We start from the raw sequence: 17,444 nt of genomic DNA on the forward strand, positions 1-17,444 counted from the left end.
ATTCAATTTCTAACCTCTTGTAAATGTGCTCTCTGACCAGTGATTCTGACCTCCATACTTCTCACTTGGCAACCATGGCAACTCAGTAGCTTATTGTGCATTTGTGCGTACGATTGCCGCGTAAAAATGTATTGAAATAGCATGTGCGATAATACTGTGTGTTTTACGATTAAAACTCCTTAATCGCTCATAAAAGTACATATTATCGTCATATTTGGCGAAAATCCCAGCTACACGAAATTCCATCAGCAAGATTTCATCAGTTTAATCAGAAAGTTTCCATGTAAACGGTTGTTCAAAATGTCCAGAAGTCTTCTTTGGGTAGGAAAGTATTTTTAACGGAAAGTTTTTTTTTTATCATTGAATCAAATGAATTAAAATTTGCCCGTTTGCTAACTGTTTATTCAGCAAATTAAGCTTAAAATAACTTTTATTACTTTAGTGAAATAATGAGTTTAAATTGTATTTTCAGAAAAAATTGAAATCACTTGCCATTCTTGCAAGTGGAGGTACAGCTACTTTCGTTGCTATAAGTTTGTACCAAGGGAATGAAGCCTTCTACTCCAAGACAGTCATGCCTGCTATACATAGGGTTTGTTCTCCAGAAACTTCCCAAAAACTTGGTTTGTTTGCAGCAAAGTGGGCACTGATACCAAAGTGCAATGTTCAAGAGGAACCAGTATTGGTAATTTGATGATTTTTTTTTTCAATAAGATTTTGATTTGTTTTTGCTTAAGTAAAACTTAGATACAGTAAGATGAGTGTCAGGCCTATTAATTAAGTCGATAGTTCTGCATTCACACTGCTCCCAGACCTGTAATGTAGATAGGGATGCCCCTCCCCCCCACCAAAGCTGTTGGCACATCCCTTCAAATTTAGTACTCCCCATGAACTAGAGCCCCCAATTTGAGATCAAAACCTCCATAAAATGAACCTCCAGAAAAATTTTAAGGTCACACTTAGTCTGGGTCACGAACCCCCTATGGGAGCACCCTTTATTAAGGGGGTCTGGAGGGGCGCTTAGCCCATTCTGGCTTTCAGAAGATAATGTATTTTACTTGTTTGCTTATATATTTTATATTTTCATGTAATACGCATTGAGTCTATACAGTGTTCTCATGTGCCTTATTTACCTCAAAAGTCTTTATTTGCTTTGAAAAGAGAAAGGGTCCTTATTTCTTAAAGCAGAATTGAAAATTCAAATTTCATCAGTAGCCAGTGTTTAGTAGACCCTTCAGCTTACTAACCGTTGTCCCCCCATAACTTAACCAGTCAGTGGCTGACTGATCTCTATTTCATTTAGTTGCAGAATTTCAGACTCCATTTTTATTGGCTAAATCATGGCAGCAATAAAACTTTTATTTTTTTGTCTGCACAGCATTTTGTTTAGAGAAGAAAAGGAAGAAAGAAAAACTCAGGAACAAGCTTGTTCATAATTTTTTGTCACCATTTTTTAAGGCTTAATCACGTTGTTGGTAGTGAATATTTTCAAGCCTAATTAGAAGCCTAATTTTTATTTTTACTTTCAAAAATCAAATGAATTTCTTTTGGCTATTATGTTTTGAGCTCTAGATATTTGGTTAATCAAAAATGCTAAATAAAAGAGAAAATTGAGAAAAAGAAAGAAAAGGGTAGAAATCTCTTTTCTTTCTTTTTTTCATTTTGTAAAATATAAAAATGAGATTGTATAAATGTATAAAAAAACACAATTTTGTATTTTATAATAATATTCAGAAATTTAATGCCTTTTATATTGTAATTTGTAAGTAATTAAAAAAAAAATTGCGTAACCAATAATGTAGCAAAGAAGATATGAGGGTTTACTTTAATTTGAAATAAAAAAATTAAAAAAATTGCTTTTCACATGAACAGAGTTCGAAATATTATAACAATTTTATTATTGGAAGCTTGGTACCATCATAACTAAATACAATGATGGGGAAGTTTTTTATTGGTTTTGCAGATTATAATCCTCAGACTATCTCTGTTCATTGTGTACTTTTAATGGAGGCTTTTCATTTCGCTGGTTTGTTATCAATCCCTTAATGTTATCACGTTCTGGTGTGATCACATAAAGCAGAGACTACTGTTTTAAATTCACCCTTTACGTTCACCCCTATACGTATAATGCATAAAGTTCTCTAATACTTATGTTTTATTTGTTCTTTAGAGGACTGTTTTGTGGAATCTGGAATTTCCAAACCCTATTGGTATTGCGGCTGGTTTAGATAAGGATGCTGAAGCTCCATCAGGCCTCTTTAGGACTGGCATAGGGTTTTTAGAAGTTGGAACTGTGACTCCTCTACCTCAGAGTGGCAATCCAAAGCCCCGCATATTTCGTCTGCATGAAGACCAAGCAATCATCAATAGGTTTGGACTTTGTATTTATTTTCAGTGTCTTTGTGCATTTGCTTATTATGTGATAGCGGTCTATTTCATCAGAATATTGCTTTAAAAAAATTTTTTCTTGACTTCATATACAACGTTTCTTTACCAACTCCATACCTTTTTATGTGAAATCTTAGGATTGCTATATAGCACAGGAGAAGTGGTAGGGTCTGAGTTTGAAATTCGGTTAAAAAGTTAAATTAAAGTTAGATGTCTTTGGCACCTATTTCACTTTTTTTTTTATACCAAATATAACAAAACAAATTTTCAGTCCCAATTTAATTCCCATTACATTGCTTGAATTGCAATGTACAATTGTTTGCCTTTACAAACTTTTAACGCAAATAGCAATAACAATTAATAAAATATGTAATGCAAAACAATAATTCGGCACCCAGCCTTAAAAATGGGGACGGATGATCACAGTCGACTCCATCCTTCCCCAATTCAAAGTTAATTTTTATGAAATAATAACACGAAAAAAATATAAAACACTCACTTAGTATGTGAATTTCTTTTTCTCTAAATACATGGATTGATCAAAACTGAAAACTTATTCTTGGATTATTGATTTTGAACTTAGAAAAGTGGAGGGGACTTGTTCACTTTTGAAAGTGAGAGCACAGTTGTCTCTTGTTAGCCCATTCAAGCCACCTATTGATGCAACTTTGGTGGTCGTGATAGTGTCTTTGATTTGTGACAGTGTCAGGTGATTGTGATAGTGACTTGATCTTTACTCTCATTTTTTATGCCAAATGGGGGAAATACTGTTTTACTTTTAACTGATGTGTTATAAAAGAAAATTGTGTCTGAAATTCCTGTCATTGTTACTGTTGCTTTATTAAATGCTACATTGTGAAAATTTCTTTGTATGTTAATTTGTAAGTGTATAGTTTTTTCATGCTAAAAATTAAAAGCAACAGTAAGTGAAAATTCGAAATGTTAAAACTAGATTGCAAGCTCAATATTTTTCTTCTTTCATCCTTCTTTCTTAAACTACTTTCTTAATTATATTATTAAAATTTAAAAAAGTATTCAGTAGACTTTGAGCAATTGTGTTGTTCATTTAAAACTCCAATTTGCTTATATTTTTTAACTGAACAATTGAGACAGTGAGAAGCAAAGGGATGTAAGTGACAAAATTAAAAATTTAGAGAGAACCAGTACAAATGATAGGGGAACCTCTCCTTTCTCTTGGGGCAAGAGATTGTACTACTAGCTCTGGTAGGTGCTGCTATACAGCATGATTTAGAGAAAAAATTCAATGAAAGCCTACCTAGGATATTATTATTTAGGCATTTTACTCAAAATTTGAAAATGTCCTCTTACATCCCTTTGCTTCTCGTTGCCTCAATTGTGTTCATTTTCAAGAGCATTTTTGAAATTTCATTACAAAATAGTATTTTTTCCCTTTGTATTTGAGTGTTAAAAATCTGAAGAAAAATTAGATATTATATACATGCTCTTCAGTATAAGATAGCATACATAAAGATTACATTATAATCTTAGATTATAACATAATTGATAATAGTATTAGGATCAGAATTTGTTTTGTTATCCATCCCAAACACATAACTGTATTGATTAACATAATAAAATTGGTTTGCATAAAATTAAATATTTTTCTTTTGATTTTTTTCACACCTCTGCAAGTTAATCCTCTTAATAAAATTAATGTTAGCGTTTCATTATAAAATATTTTTCAGGTAACATATGGCAAATTAAGGAATAATCCTTTTTCTCCCTTTCAGATGTGGTTTCAATAGCAAAGGTCACAAATATGTGAAAAAACACTTGGAAGTTAGAGAGAAGAGAGGTGTTCTTGGAGTAAACTTAGGAAAAAATAAAGATAGTGAAGATGCAGCAGATGATTATGTACAAGGCATAAATGAATTTGCCCTTGTGGCAGATTATTATACTGTAAATGTTTCTAGTCCTAACACCCCCGGCTTGAGATCTTTACAGGAAAAGCAATCACTGGAAGTATTGCTTGACAAAGTAAGTAATTTCAAATACCATTGTCTCTACACATTGTAGTCTATTTTTCTTAATATTTTTGTAAAAATAAATACAATTCAAAAAGGTGGCCAGCAACAGGCTCTGGGGTCTGCTTAGCAGGTCCTAATTAATTTTTTTGCCAAAAGAACCTGCTTTTTAGCTACCAGTACCAAACAAACTGGTAACTAATGTAGAATTAGCACAGACCAGACGAGTGACTAAAGCAATGGTTCGGTTCGACTCGAAGAATTGAAGGCAAAAGGCAGTGGTACTTACATTACTGAAAATATTTATGCTTTTCCTCTATTGAAAATTTCAAGGCAATATATAATTTCTAAATATTATCTTAACAAGTATGAAGCCAAATAACGAGACGGCACAACAAACCATTACTGGTGGCAACAAATTGCCATTTCTAATGCTAACAAGAAACAGTTTTTGTCAAAATTTAGTACAATTGAGTCAAATATTAAAAAAAAAGAAAAAAACATAAAGCATTTCTGAAATTGATGGCTTGAATCAATTGTTCATCAGATAAAGCGGGGGTTGGGGGTCATTGAAAATTACACTTGAAATTAACTTTCCGAAAAAGGAAAATGAGTGATCAGGGAAATGGAAAAAATAAATACATGGTGCACAAAATAATTTTGTTTAATAACATTCTATTAGTTCATGCTTTTGAAGCTAAATTTTTATATCAATAGATTGATTTTGTTTCTGTATCATGGGAAAATAAATGTACATTTAAAATATAAGTAGATATTCAATAAGTTAAATTGAAAATTCTTGAATTAAAACTATTTATTGTTTTCCACTAATACCGAAAATACCAGTATTTTCCTCAACAAATACCGGTATTCGGTATACCGGTATTGCAATCCCTAAGTGTGTCCCTTAACAATTTCTTCAAAGATAGATGAAAATGGTTTTTGGCACCAATTCCTACATGAGAATTGTTTTTCTTTTGCATACATAAACCAAGAGTAGGGAAATATCTATTTGCATGGGTTATCACAAAGCAACTGGGTAACAAAAATAAAATTTAATTCTTGCCAAGAATTTGACAACCGTGCCAATTTTTGAATTATCGAAATATCCCTTTGCATTCATTTATTTTGAAAATAATGTAGAAAAAGCAAAATTAGAATAAGTTATTACTGTTTAGTATTGTAAGGGGCTGTCCATAAATGATGTCGTGTTTTAAGGAGGGGAGGCTGTAAAACTGATAGTTTGGGACAAGGGGGAGGGAGAGGGTTACAAGAAGTAAACATGAGGCATTTTTTTAAAAATAAGAATGAAATATGACACTTTGTGACAAAGGAGGAAAAAAGGGACAAGGGGAGTCAAAAATGTTTTTAAAAAGTGTCACATTATTTATGGATAGCCCCTAAGTACATATAAAAGTGTGTACTCCTAGATGAGCAATGTAAAACTAGGTGAGAGCACAGAGCAGAAATAAAAATGTTGGAATCAGGAAAATTCATGTTTTCCTCAAATTTTCAGTTATGATTCTGATCGAATTTCAACCACTGGGCAAACACTACTGTAATCCAAACTCACACTGCAGGATTCTGAACCACAGTACTGTTGCACTAAAATCTGAAAAGAAAACAGTTATTTTAGAATGGTAAATCGCAGTATCAAAAAAAATATTTCAAATGAGTTTTTTTTTCTTTTTTCTTTTTTGTAGTGTTTTTAATATTTCATCAAACTAGAAAAGTTTGACATCATTTTTTTTCATTTGCCACTACAACCGGCAAAAAATAAACAAACAATTCACATTTAGTCATTGTTGAAAAATTACCATTAAAAAAAATCAGATTTTTGAACTACTGCTGTCAAGTGTCAATGCTTGCTGTGGGTCAGCTAATCTTGCATAATGCAAAAATAGCTACCCATGGAAGGTTGAAATTTCATCTATGCAACTCGAATGGCGTCTTGTTGTGCATCTCAATTTTGATTGCAATCAGATGTTCCAAAACAGGTGTTTACTTGTTATTAATGGCTTGAAGTTAATATGGTAAAGCAATGTTAATTTCAAGTCATTTTCTTATCATACTATTATCGCTAAATTATAACCTAATCCGTCTCTTAGTCGATGAATTGATCATGCGACTTGGCAAGAGTTGTTGACACCGACCACTCAATACCTTTTTATTACTTCATCATATGCAATTAAAGAAAGTTTTATGGCAATGAACTATTTTGATATCTAGATTTTAATACGGATCATATTTTTAGTTTTTAAGATGCATCTTAAAATGCCTATGAATCACTTTAAATGAACCTGAGCTTAGGACTTTTGGGACTTGGATTTTCGGAACTCTACTGCATCTACTGTACATTCTATTAATATTACATAATCCCAAGAAGTTATGTTTGGGAAATTTTCCTATTACAAAAGCAGAAAAAAATTATTATTTATTCTTTTTTGTATGAAATATTGTGTGTCATTCTTTTTAAGTGACTTCAACCAGTGTAGGCACCTGTAGTGCTAAAAGTTATGTAAAAATGTCAATGTTACAAAAAATTATATCATAATAGGATAGTGCAGTCGGACCTCAATTTAACAAAATCATAGGGACTGAAACTATTATACTTTAAATCTGGGATATTCGTAATATCAGGGTGAAAAAAAAAAAAAAAAAAAAAAAAAAATCACTTGTCTTATCTGAAAGCCCTAATAAACAACTGCATAAAAATTGCCATTATTAGAAAGTGTACACTTTTTATTCAGCATTCCATGACTTATTACACACTAGATAATTTGAAAGTACTGAGTAGTAGGTGTTTGACAATTTCCTTGATAATTGACTCGAAATAGTTCTCTTTCAACTCTATGGAGAGAAAAAAATTCTGTGTCATCCATAGCCTGCTGCAGGAGATATGATTTCACAGTTTCTGGCCATGTAAAGCATTAGAAAAAGTAACAGTGTTTGTTAATGGGAGTTTCATTTTCACTTTCTGCATCATAATCGCTATTCATTAGTTGCTCCCTTGCCCGTCAAAAATTTCTAATTCCAAAAAAAAATCTCTTTCTACTTCGGACAAGATGGTTGTAACATTTGGGGAACAATCCAGTATTTCCAAACTCAAATTAGCATTTTTTTTTCAGCTGTTAAAATAATTCGTTAATTCAGGGTTTATTATTTGTTACATAGAGGTTTTTGTCTTCATTTTACTCGGGGAAAAAGAAAAAATTGCGAAATTCGTTAAATAGAGGTTTATTAAATCGAGGTCGACTGTATTTCCTTTTTCGTGTGGCATTTTTGTAATTTTATTCTTTTTGAAGCTGTACAATTAGCACTTTTAATCTTTGTATCACTTTTAATCTAGGTTTTTAAACTTTGTTTGACTTCTTTAAATGTGTTTTATTCAATTTCATCACCTAAACAGATGCATAACGTGTTTATTTGTTATAATAATGGTAATTATTGTTATTTTATTTTGGTATTTTGAAGATTCTTGAAGCTAGAGAAATGAACATAAAAAAACTACCCATATTGTTAAAAATTTCTCCTGATCTTTCATATGAAGAAAAGAAAGACATAGCACAAGTAGTTATGAGAAAAGGGGTACGTATTTTTTTTTATTTTTTTTTTTAGAGTGGCTTTATATGCAGATCATGAAACATTTCAATTATTGTTCAGTTGTGCCCAATTACAGTGAAATAGTGTTCCTCATGTTCCAGGCTAAAATGTAAAAGTTGCAATGCTTCTGGTTTTCAGGAGAAAAAGTTTTTTGCACAGTTTTTTTTTTTTAAACAAACTAAAATTTTCTTTCATATCTAACAAAGTGTCATCACATTCAAAAAGAGAATAAATGATACAAGAAGCTTCAAAAAAGGAAGCATTAAGGTAATCTTAAAATAAACATTATATCTGTGCTTAGCTGTCATTAAAAATTTAAAGGATGTGTGTTATTCTGGCCTTACTATCCTTGAGAATAGGCAAGTTCCTTTAGGGCTCATTTTAGCTGGTATGTGAGCATTCTCCAGGGGAACCAACTGCGGGAAATGTAGAGCCTTCAGTTCTGTCTCCTTTACCCCAAAATCAGTCCAACTCCAGAAGTGCAGACTGGGGGGGGGGGGGATGACCAACTTCAAATCCGACTCTTGGAATTTTAAACCTTAAACTCCTGCCTCTGACTCCTTTACCCAAAAATCAGCCCCAACTCTAAGTCCACATACACACGTGCACACTTACAAACAATATATCGTCGCCTTAGAGCAACAGAAAGACATCTAATCCCAGGAATAATAGTAAGATATCCTACTGTTGCTCTGAGGAGACGATATATAGATTTGGCTGGTGGGCAGGGGGCAAGAGATTCATTGCCCCAGGAACCATGCTTTGATGCTCTATGCAAGGGTGCCCACCTGGACGGGTCATGGCACAGACAACACCGTTGCAAGTATATTCAGGAGAATGCTGAGGACTACAGTCCTCAGCTGGAATTGACGGAGCTGGCGGTGTATTTCATGTAACATCATTGCAATTTTTAAAGGGGGAGGGGGGTTTAAGGGCTATTTTTCTCTTTTTGAGGGAGTGCTCCCTTGCTCTTGGGGGGGGGGGCACTCCTGCTCTATGTACATGAGTTTGTTGTATTGATTTATAGTGACTTTTTCTATGTAAAACAAAGGTTCCTCATATATGGTTGGTTTATTTACTATTTTAGAAGCGAATTGATGGATTGGTAGTATCAAACACTACTACATCTAGACCAGATTTTCTTCAGAGCGACAATAAAATGGAATCTGGAGGATTGAGTGGGAAACCGTTAAGAGACATTAGTACCTCAGCAATTAAAGAAATGTATCATTTAACCAAAGGTACATCATCTTTTTAAAATGTATGCCAATATTTTGAGTCTTAAATGCCTCATATTTTTATGTATAAGCTAAGAACTTGTGAGTCCTTTTCTAAAGATAAACTTGGTAAGCATTGCTAATTCTAAAAACAACACTTTCCCACTTGCAATTTTTCTCCAAGATTTTTGTTATTTTTTTGTTCTTAAGTTTGTGAAAAAACAATGAATTCTTAATATCACAAGTTGTTTTTTGAACGTGAGTCATTTTACGTTTGGAAATAACTGAGAAAAAGTTTTACAGAAATGCTTACACATTCTTCAAATTCTGAGTTTAAGTAAACTTGATGTACTTAGCACTCTTAATTCAGTATGATTACTATAAAACTGTAAATTCGTGACACTTAAATCCATGTTTGATGAACTAGAGGTAGAACGAAGAAGGAAATTAAAAGAGCAATAAAATTGCAAAGGAATGGACAAGCAAGCGGAAATGATAATCTAACTGTCTATAAATGTTGTCTATGGAAAGTGAATTTTTTCAAACAGATGTATAGAAATAAAGTGGAATTCAAAATATATTTTAAAACAATTAATTCTGAAATATTTCATAAGATCTTAGCAAACAAATGTGTTGAAGCGTAGGATAGCTGTTGAGTTTCTCCTTTTTTTTAGAAGCAGATTTTTCATATTGAGGTTTAAAGTTAAGGTTAAAGTTCTTTCCGTTGGGATGAGTTAAAATTGCTACTCAAAAAGTTCGCGATTGAATTCTAGTTGTTAAAAATTGAAATTTAGCTCATGAGCAAGTGATTTTCTTTTTATATCTTTCAGGTGAGATTCCAATTGTTGGTGTTGGAGGCGTATTTTCAGGGGAAGATGCCTATGAGAAAATCAAAGCTGGAGCATCTCTTATTCAACTTTATACATCCCTAACCTATGAAGGTCCTCCAATCGTTGGTCGAATAAAGCGAGAGCTGCAAGAACTGTTGAAGTAAGTAAGTCCCATTACTTGGGATTTCATCACTTGTGGTAATGAAAATAATTATCTTAAATTGTAAAAAAATTGCTATTTCTTAATTTGGGTCCAGTTTTTGTATGATGAAGAATTCATTTTTTGTTGCCACAAAAACCATGTTTAGTTTTTTCTTTTTTCTGAAATTTGTTTCTGAACTTTTATTTTGATTAATGAATTTTAATAGAAGAGCTTAGTAGAAGTCTTGTAGATAGTGATAGTAGGGATGCTCATAACCTCCAAAAGCTTTGCCCTCCCCCCTCCATACACCCAGACAAATGTTATAAAGCATTTACATGAACGAGAACCTCCCAAAAGGAGATCAAAAACCCTCTCAAATAAACCCCTCCTTTTAAATTTCAGTGATGCAGTCTAAGTACCCTTCCAATAGCATGTTGTTTATTGGATAGTATATTTCTTTCTTTGTCCAACAACTTATTTTATGGATGAAAATAGCTGTTTTAAACTGCTGTTGCGTCTTGCAATTGTGAATACACATTGTGCAATTTTCATCCCTGTATTGCTTTTCATTTGTGCAAGTCTTTATGTATTCAGTTTTTCATAACTGGTTACTTCTTTTTTTTATCCTATGAAGTGATAAAAATTTTTACTCTTCCCTAAAAATGTGGACAGAACCAATGTTTTCAAAAAAAAAAAAAAAAATGCAGTCTTATGGTATCCCTATAACACTCAAACCTCATTATTGTTACCCTACGTATTTGATCACTTTTAAGAAGTTCTGGATAATTTGATAGAGAATTGTGTATACCTTTTCACCACTTATATGGTTATATATTTATAATGACAAAGCACTAGCAAAAATACAAAGTTTTCTTTTCTCAAGAACGCTGAACATTGTTTTTTAAAACTATGATGCATGAGTATAATTTCTTAGCATTTGTCACAAGCAGCCTATTCATATCAATCACTACACACAATTTTTCTTAAAAGATCTTTTTTTTTTTTGCCATTGTTATTGTAAATAATGTAGCAACTTTTTGCATTTTAGTGCTTGTCTCTTCAAAAAAAAAAAAAAAAAAAAAATTCTTAAAATTAACAAATAGCAATCTTTTTCTTTCAAAAAACAATACAACCGCCATAGAATTTCTTTTTGTGATTGCACTCAGAATGCCGCCTCAGCATGATTACAAATACAAATACAAAAGTGACGACCAGCAACCGGCTCTGGGCCCAGCTAGACTGGTCCTAGTCAATTTACAATCCCCAGTGAAGATCAATGGCCCTCTTAAAACTGTCTACTCCTTTGCTCATTACCACCTCTTCCGGTAAGCTGTTCCAAGGTTCCACTACCCTGCTAAAATAATAATTTTTCCTAATATCCATGTTAGCCTGAGATTTAAATAGCATGGGCGGATTTATGGGGGGGGGCGAGGGGGGTCAATGCCCCCCCCAGTCTTGGGAGGACTTTATACATGGTAACAACACATCTTCAAAAATGTGAAAAGAAAAAATCAAGGTTTTTTTTTCTTTTTTTGAAAAGTTCACAAGTGAAAATGAAGAGAATAGCGACTTTCCTTTTCTGATGGGGGAGGGGGGCGGCACCATACACTGTATTACAAAGAGTAAAGCTGTCACCGGATTGTTGAAATGTGTTGAAAACGACTACTTTGAATTGAAAACCATTAGAGCAAGTATATCAGTGAAAATATAAGTAATCGGCCGTTATACTTAAAATAATCAACGACTGTTTCAACAAATTGGAAACTAAAACGAAGATTAAAAAAAAAATGGATTTACCTATAAACTAAGCAAGCTATAGTTGAGGGCACCCGCTTTGTTGAAGGCCCCGAACTCCGGAAAATTTCATGATTTGTTCGTTAAAGAAAAGAAGAAAAGTACTTGAAAAAATAAATTCCATTTTAAAGTGCTTGAAAACCTTGAAAATTTGGAAAAGTATGGATACATATCATAAAAATTTATAACAAATGATGGGGGGTAGGGGGGGAAATGCCGAAATGTGTCAAATTTAGCTCTTTGCCACATCCTGCATCAAAAATGTAAAAATCATGGTTCTCACGTTTCTGTAGCATATTACTTGAGATAAATTTTTGTGGCTCACATGTTTCATATACTGCTGTTTATTTAATCCCGAATGCAGTAATTTTTAGAAATTATTTTGCATTACTTGCGTTTATCTTACTTCTTCGGCATATTGTTAATCTGTTTAGCCCAAAAGGGGGAAAAAAAACACTACTTCTATTTTTTTCTCGTTTTTTGCACTTCTTGTAATTGAAAATAAAAAGTTGTTGCAATGAGAAATCAATGGTTTTTTTTTTTTTTTTAACTTATAATGTTGCTGTTGTTCCTGATGCCCCTTGGAGCACCCAAGGTAATCAATAACGAAGGCGCTTATCCGCTTTTGAGGCTAATATAAGCAGCTTTAGTTTGACTAAGCCCCATTTTAGGTGGAAGTCCGACTTTTGCTCAGACACATAAGACAGATAGCATAATTCAGATTTATTACAATACAAGGAAATCCGAAGAACACCCAGGGCAGTAGGCGGGAATCAAACCCATGCCTCTCTGCATGCAAGCAGTTGCTGAGCAACACCGCTCGGCCACCGAGGCCCCAAACTTAAAGTAGTTGTTTCTTACAAAGTTAGAACAATACTGTAAAACAGTACAATCAAGTACTAAATTTCAGAGACTGGAAAGACCAATTTAAGTGCCTTAAATAATTTTAACTGTTCTCTAGTCCTTGAAACAGATGAGTCTTTGAAATTTCTAAGCAAAGTGTGCTTCATTTCTTATCAAGTGTATAAATTATGAATTGTCCAAATGGGCCTATTTTCTAAATCCATACACCATTTCTTTTAAAGCATTTTTTTTACAATTGATCATTTTATATTTAATTCCTTGTTGTATTTGTCGGTGGGTTGGAGGAGTGATCAAAAACTGAATTGAACCGACAGCCAAAGTAAGCAAATAACAATGCATAATCTTCTATACTTTCTCGCTTTTTCTCTCTGAGAACTGCTGTAATTGATTTGTCAACCCGAAAACAATTTTTACTGTGCATTATAATAATTTGCAAAAGAGTATTTTGCTATTTGTCTCCGAGATTTTAGAAGTTCCAATTACCCCTTCTAAGGCTTCAAAATGCAGAATTTTATATCTCTTTTACAAAAATTCTTCTGAGGGAGAAACCCCCGGACCCCTTAAAATTGGGATATTCTATTCCACCTTAGACCTTATGTTTAAAGTACAGTGGGGAGTAGGAGGCTTTAAAAAATTGCATTTTTTTTTTGTCACCGACAGAAAAGTTGTCCGAACTACTAAAGAGACCCAAAGACTGAAATGGCTTAGGGACACGTAGAGTCTAAATCCAGCCAGTTGTAATTAATACAACTAAAAAAAAAAATCCTGCCCCCCCCCCCCCCCCCAGGAACTTGGTTCTAAATCCGCCTATGTTAAATAGCTTAAAACAATGATCCCTTGTCCTGTTTTCAGTGCTAAACTTTAGCCCCGTAACATCTTTCATTTTAATAAATTTTAAACAGCTGAATCATGTCCCCTCGGTCTCTTCTTTGCTCAAGACTGTACATTTTTAGCCTTCTAAGCCTGGAATCATAATCTAAGTGGGAAAACTTGTAGTCCGCCTTTGAACCCTTTCCAATACATTAATGTCTTTCTTAAGATAAGGAGACCAAAACTGAACAGCATACTCCAAATGGGGTCTTACCAAACTTCTATATAAGGGCAAAAGAACTTCTTTAGATTTATTTGAAATAGATCTATTGATAAACCCAAGCATCTTATGGGCTTTGTTGCTAGCAATGCTGCACTGTTGGCTAAACTTTAAATCCTGACTTATTAGGACCCCCAGATCAGTAACTTTGTCTGCCTGACTAATGACTGAACCTTGCAAATAATAACTTGTACACTTATTTCCATGCCCTAAATGTAGCACTTGACATTACCCAACATTAACAGCCATACCCCATTTATCAGCCCACTCCGTAATATGATCTAGATCCTCTTGCAGCTGATTTGCTTGTTCTTCATTTTCTACAGTCCCCATAACTTTGACATCATCAGCAAAACAATTCATGTTCCCAGAAATATATTACAAAGAGCACTTCTGTCCTTCTCCAAAAGGTATCATCTCTTTCACTATATTCCTGCCAAACCCGCGTTAATATTTGAATCTTAGCTTGAAAAAAATAAAAAACTTGATCGAAACTATAAGAAAAAGTAATTTTTTTAAATTCATTTTTTTTTCTTTTGGGGGGGGGGCATTACATGAAGGGGTTGGTGCAAGGAGAGGAGGGGGTCATGAGGATCGCAACCTCGCCCCCAAATCTGCCACAATACTTTGTAATCTATTATAAGGTTTATTGCATTTGAGTAGTAAAAATGACTGCTTGAAAAAAAAAAAAAAAAAAAAACGTGAACAAAATCATAAGAAAAAGTAAATAATTTTTGGATTTTTTTAAAGGATATTACATGTCACTTTTCTATTTATAAACAGTTTTGCTTGAGACAGTTATTCTGTGGCGTTGTCTTCAGGTGCCAGTAAAATAAAAAGTAACACAGAAGTGTCTCCAGCCCGATCACTTTTTAGTAGAACAAATTTAATAAACGATAGAAATTGTAAACCTATTTCTAGAATTGCAGGAATGGCTTCCATTCATAAAACATTTGAGCGCAAATATTTTTTATGTTAAGTCTTTGTAGATTACATTCCTTTCTGTTGTGATTTTTAGACATTTTCATTTTGTGCGTGCTGAATGTATTTCTAAATGTTTTGTATTTTGTGTTGTGCAAGAGATATAAAATTTTAGTTTCATGTTAGTGCAAAACCTCTTCATACAAGGGTTTCCATAAATTAGGCCCTCGTATTACTGTGCTGAAAAAGGTTGTGTTTTGTATGAAAAGGACTACCTATAACAAAAACAATGAAGCTTTTGGGTGACAAAACTTTGTTGTCTATTTTTTCAAAGTTAAAAAAAAAAAAAAACTGCTGAATTCAAATCTGATTGAAACATATCCCAAGTTCCTGTATGAGACGGTGACTTCCTCCTCCACCTCCGATTTTTCTACAACTTAAAAGAATCGGTTGCTGAGTATTTATCAATTTCCGAATTACATTCATAAAATATTTAATTTTTAATTTTATTATTGCCGCATTTTTAAGTGAAGCTTTAATAGTACATTTCTGCATACAAGATGTATGTGTTATAATCAGATATATGAATAAAATGAACCTTCTTTACGAAGGTATCAGTACATAAAATATTAAAAAAGAGCAGCAATCGTTGTAAGAAACTTTTATCTTAATGATTATTTTATTATAAATAATATGCAATAATTTTTTAGTTATCTTAATCAGTTGATGATTTATCACAAATTTTATGCTAAATAATTTTTCACTTCAGGCCCAGGTCTATAAATTTTGGGTTACACTACAAATATCAACAAGCCCTATGTGTTTTATCAACTCGTGTCTGAGATACCTATTATATTCAAAGTTGCTATGTAAATTAGAACAGGATTGAAAAAAAATTCAGCACATATTTAAAGCTCACCATTAGAACAGGAAGTATCATACTATTCCTTTACAGCTTTTACAAGGTGAATCCCAGAGGTCAAACCAAGTGATTTACTTTAATTATTATTTTAATTAAATGCAACTTAAGCAAGAAAATTGCCGTACGTAAGACTACATTCTTAGGCATGACCAAAGTAGGTTTGTAATCTGAAATTTCTGAAAATTTTGGGTTGCAACAACACGTTCTAAAACCGAAAAATTATTTTTAAAAAAATTATTTCAATGAATTTGGTATTCAAATTTGAAGAGATTTTTTTTTGGGGGGGGGGGGACTTCTACGTAGCTTACAAAAGACATTCTCTATTTAAAGATAGCTTTTCACACTCCCAGATGCATCACTGTAGTTTTAAAAGTATTCTATTTAAAGACTATTTTTTGTGGTACCTTGAAAGTCGTTAAACAGAGAGTCAACTGTATATTGTCAGCTGTGAACTACAAGTAGGTCACTGCAAATTTGGAAAATTGAATGTTTCACTTTTGTGGAAGATTTTCATTCGACAGGAGGCATAGATATGTACAATAGTTAAAATTTATAAATGTTAGTAAAATAACATTCAAATGTAATTTCATATTCCCCCAAAATCATTTTAAAACATTCATTTGTTGAGTTTTCCTTGAAGCAGTATGGAAAAAACTAAATTCTGGCTTACAATTTGTAGCCTTCACCCCATGATCTATATTTTATGTATAAAAAAGTTCGTTTGCTCTGGATTTTGTTGAACAAAATAAATTTTTGCATTTTTTTTTTTTTGTTTTGTTGATAAAATATTTACAATATCCTATTTCTTTCCTTTTCAGAGCTGATGGCTATACTCACATTAAAGATGCAGTTGGATCTTTGCACCACAGATGATATTTGGATTTTAGATCTGAAATTAGGATTTAATTAGATATATTTAAATAATATACTTGGTCATTGAGAACACCTGTCTTAGGTAAAAAGATTTGCTATGGCAGTTTCTTGTTAAAAATAGTGATTGAAAAGTGAAAGCTGTCAGCATGGGAAAGTGGAAAGAACATGAAACAGCATGGATGTGGTTAGAAACAGCAGTCCACACCCTCACGTATTATATATGTATTATTTATTGTGTTTTTCTTCATTTTTTAAACTGTAACTCATTATTGATTGAATCTATAAATATTCAATTTTGTGTAAAAGTCTTTTTTTAAACGTATATGTTTTTAATGCTCTGCAGATCAAATAATGACCAAATATTTGTATTAATTTAAAGAATGCGTTTGAGAATATAAATAGAAATAATAGAATTTGAAATAGAAATGGAATACAACTATCAAATGCAAAAAATATTTTACATTTAAATGATGATTTACTTTTTTTAAGGATCTTAGGAAACGGGAACAACATCTCTTCTTAATTTTAAATCTGATGAAGATTGTAGTTTCCTGCTTGCTTGTCAAGTTCATTGCCAAACCTGCTGATAAAATATTAGGCTGTAGACTCATTGCGTCCAAACTGTCTTTCCTCTCTGTAAATATGCATTATTTTTAAAGACAAACAATATTACTCTGTTTTTAGATCCAGACCTATACTCATGATAAAGGAGAAAGGTTCTGAAGCTTTTTTAAAACCCTTTGTCATATTGTCAAAGGATTAAAACTTGTGACCAAGTGTGTCAAATGAATCACTTTGTTTTGAAGTGATGACTA

At 32.7% G+C, this 17,444-nt stretch overlaps 1 protein-coding gene across 1 annotated transcript; it reads left to right on the forward strand.

The window, feature by feature from the left end:
- Nucleotides 1-239: 239 nt before the first annotated feature.
- Nucleotides 240-16,964, forward strand: LOC129225279 (dihydroorotate dehydrogenase (quinone)-like). Its single transcript, XM_054859865.1, has 8 exons — nt 240-321; nt 473-685; nt 2,171-2,370; nt 4,140-4,386; nt 7,848-7,961; nt 9,064-9,217; nt 10,024-10,183; nt 16,575-16,964. Exons 1-8 carry the CDS (start codon nt 301-303, stop codon nt 16,627-16,629), a joined length of 1,164 nt encoding a protein of 387 aa, XP_054715840.1. The 5' UTR covers nt 240-300; the 3' UTR covers nt 16,630-16,964.
- Nucleotides 16,965-17,444: the final 480 nt, after the last annotated feature.

Source organism: Uloborus diversus, chromosome 6 (assembly GCF_026930045.1).
Source record: "Uloborus diversus isolate 005 chromosome 6, Udiv.v.3.1, whole genome shotgun sequence".
NCBI lineage: Eukaryota > Metazoa > Arthropoda > Arachnida > Araneae > Uloboridae > Uloborus > Uloborus diversus.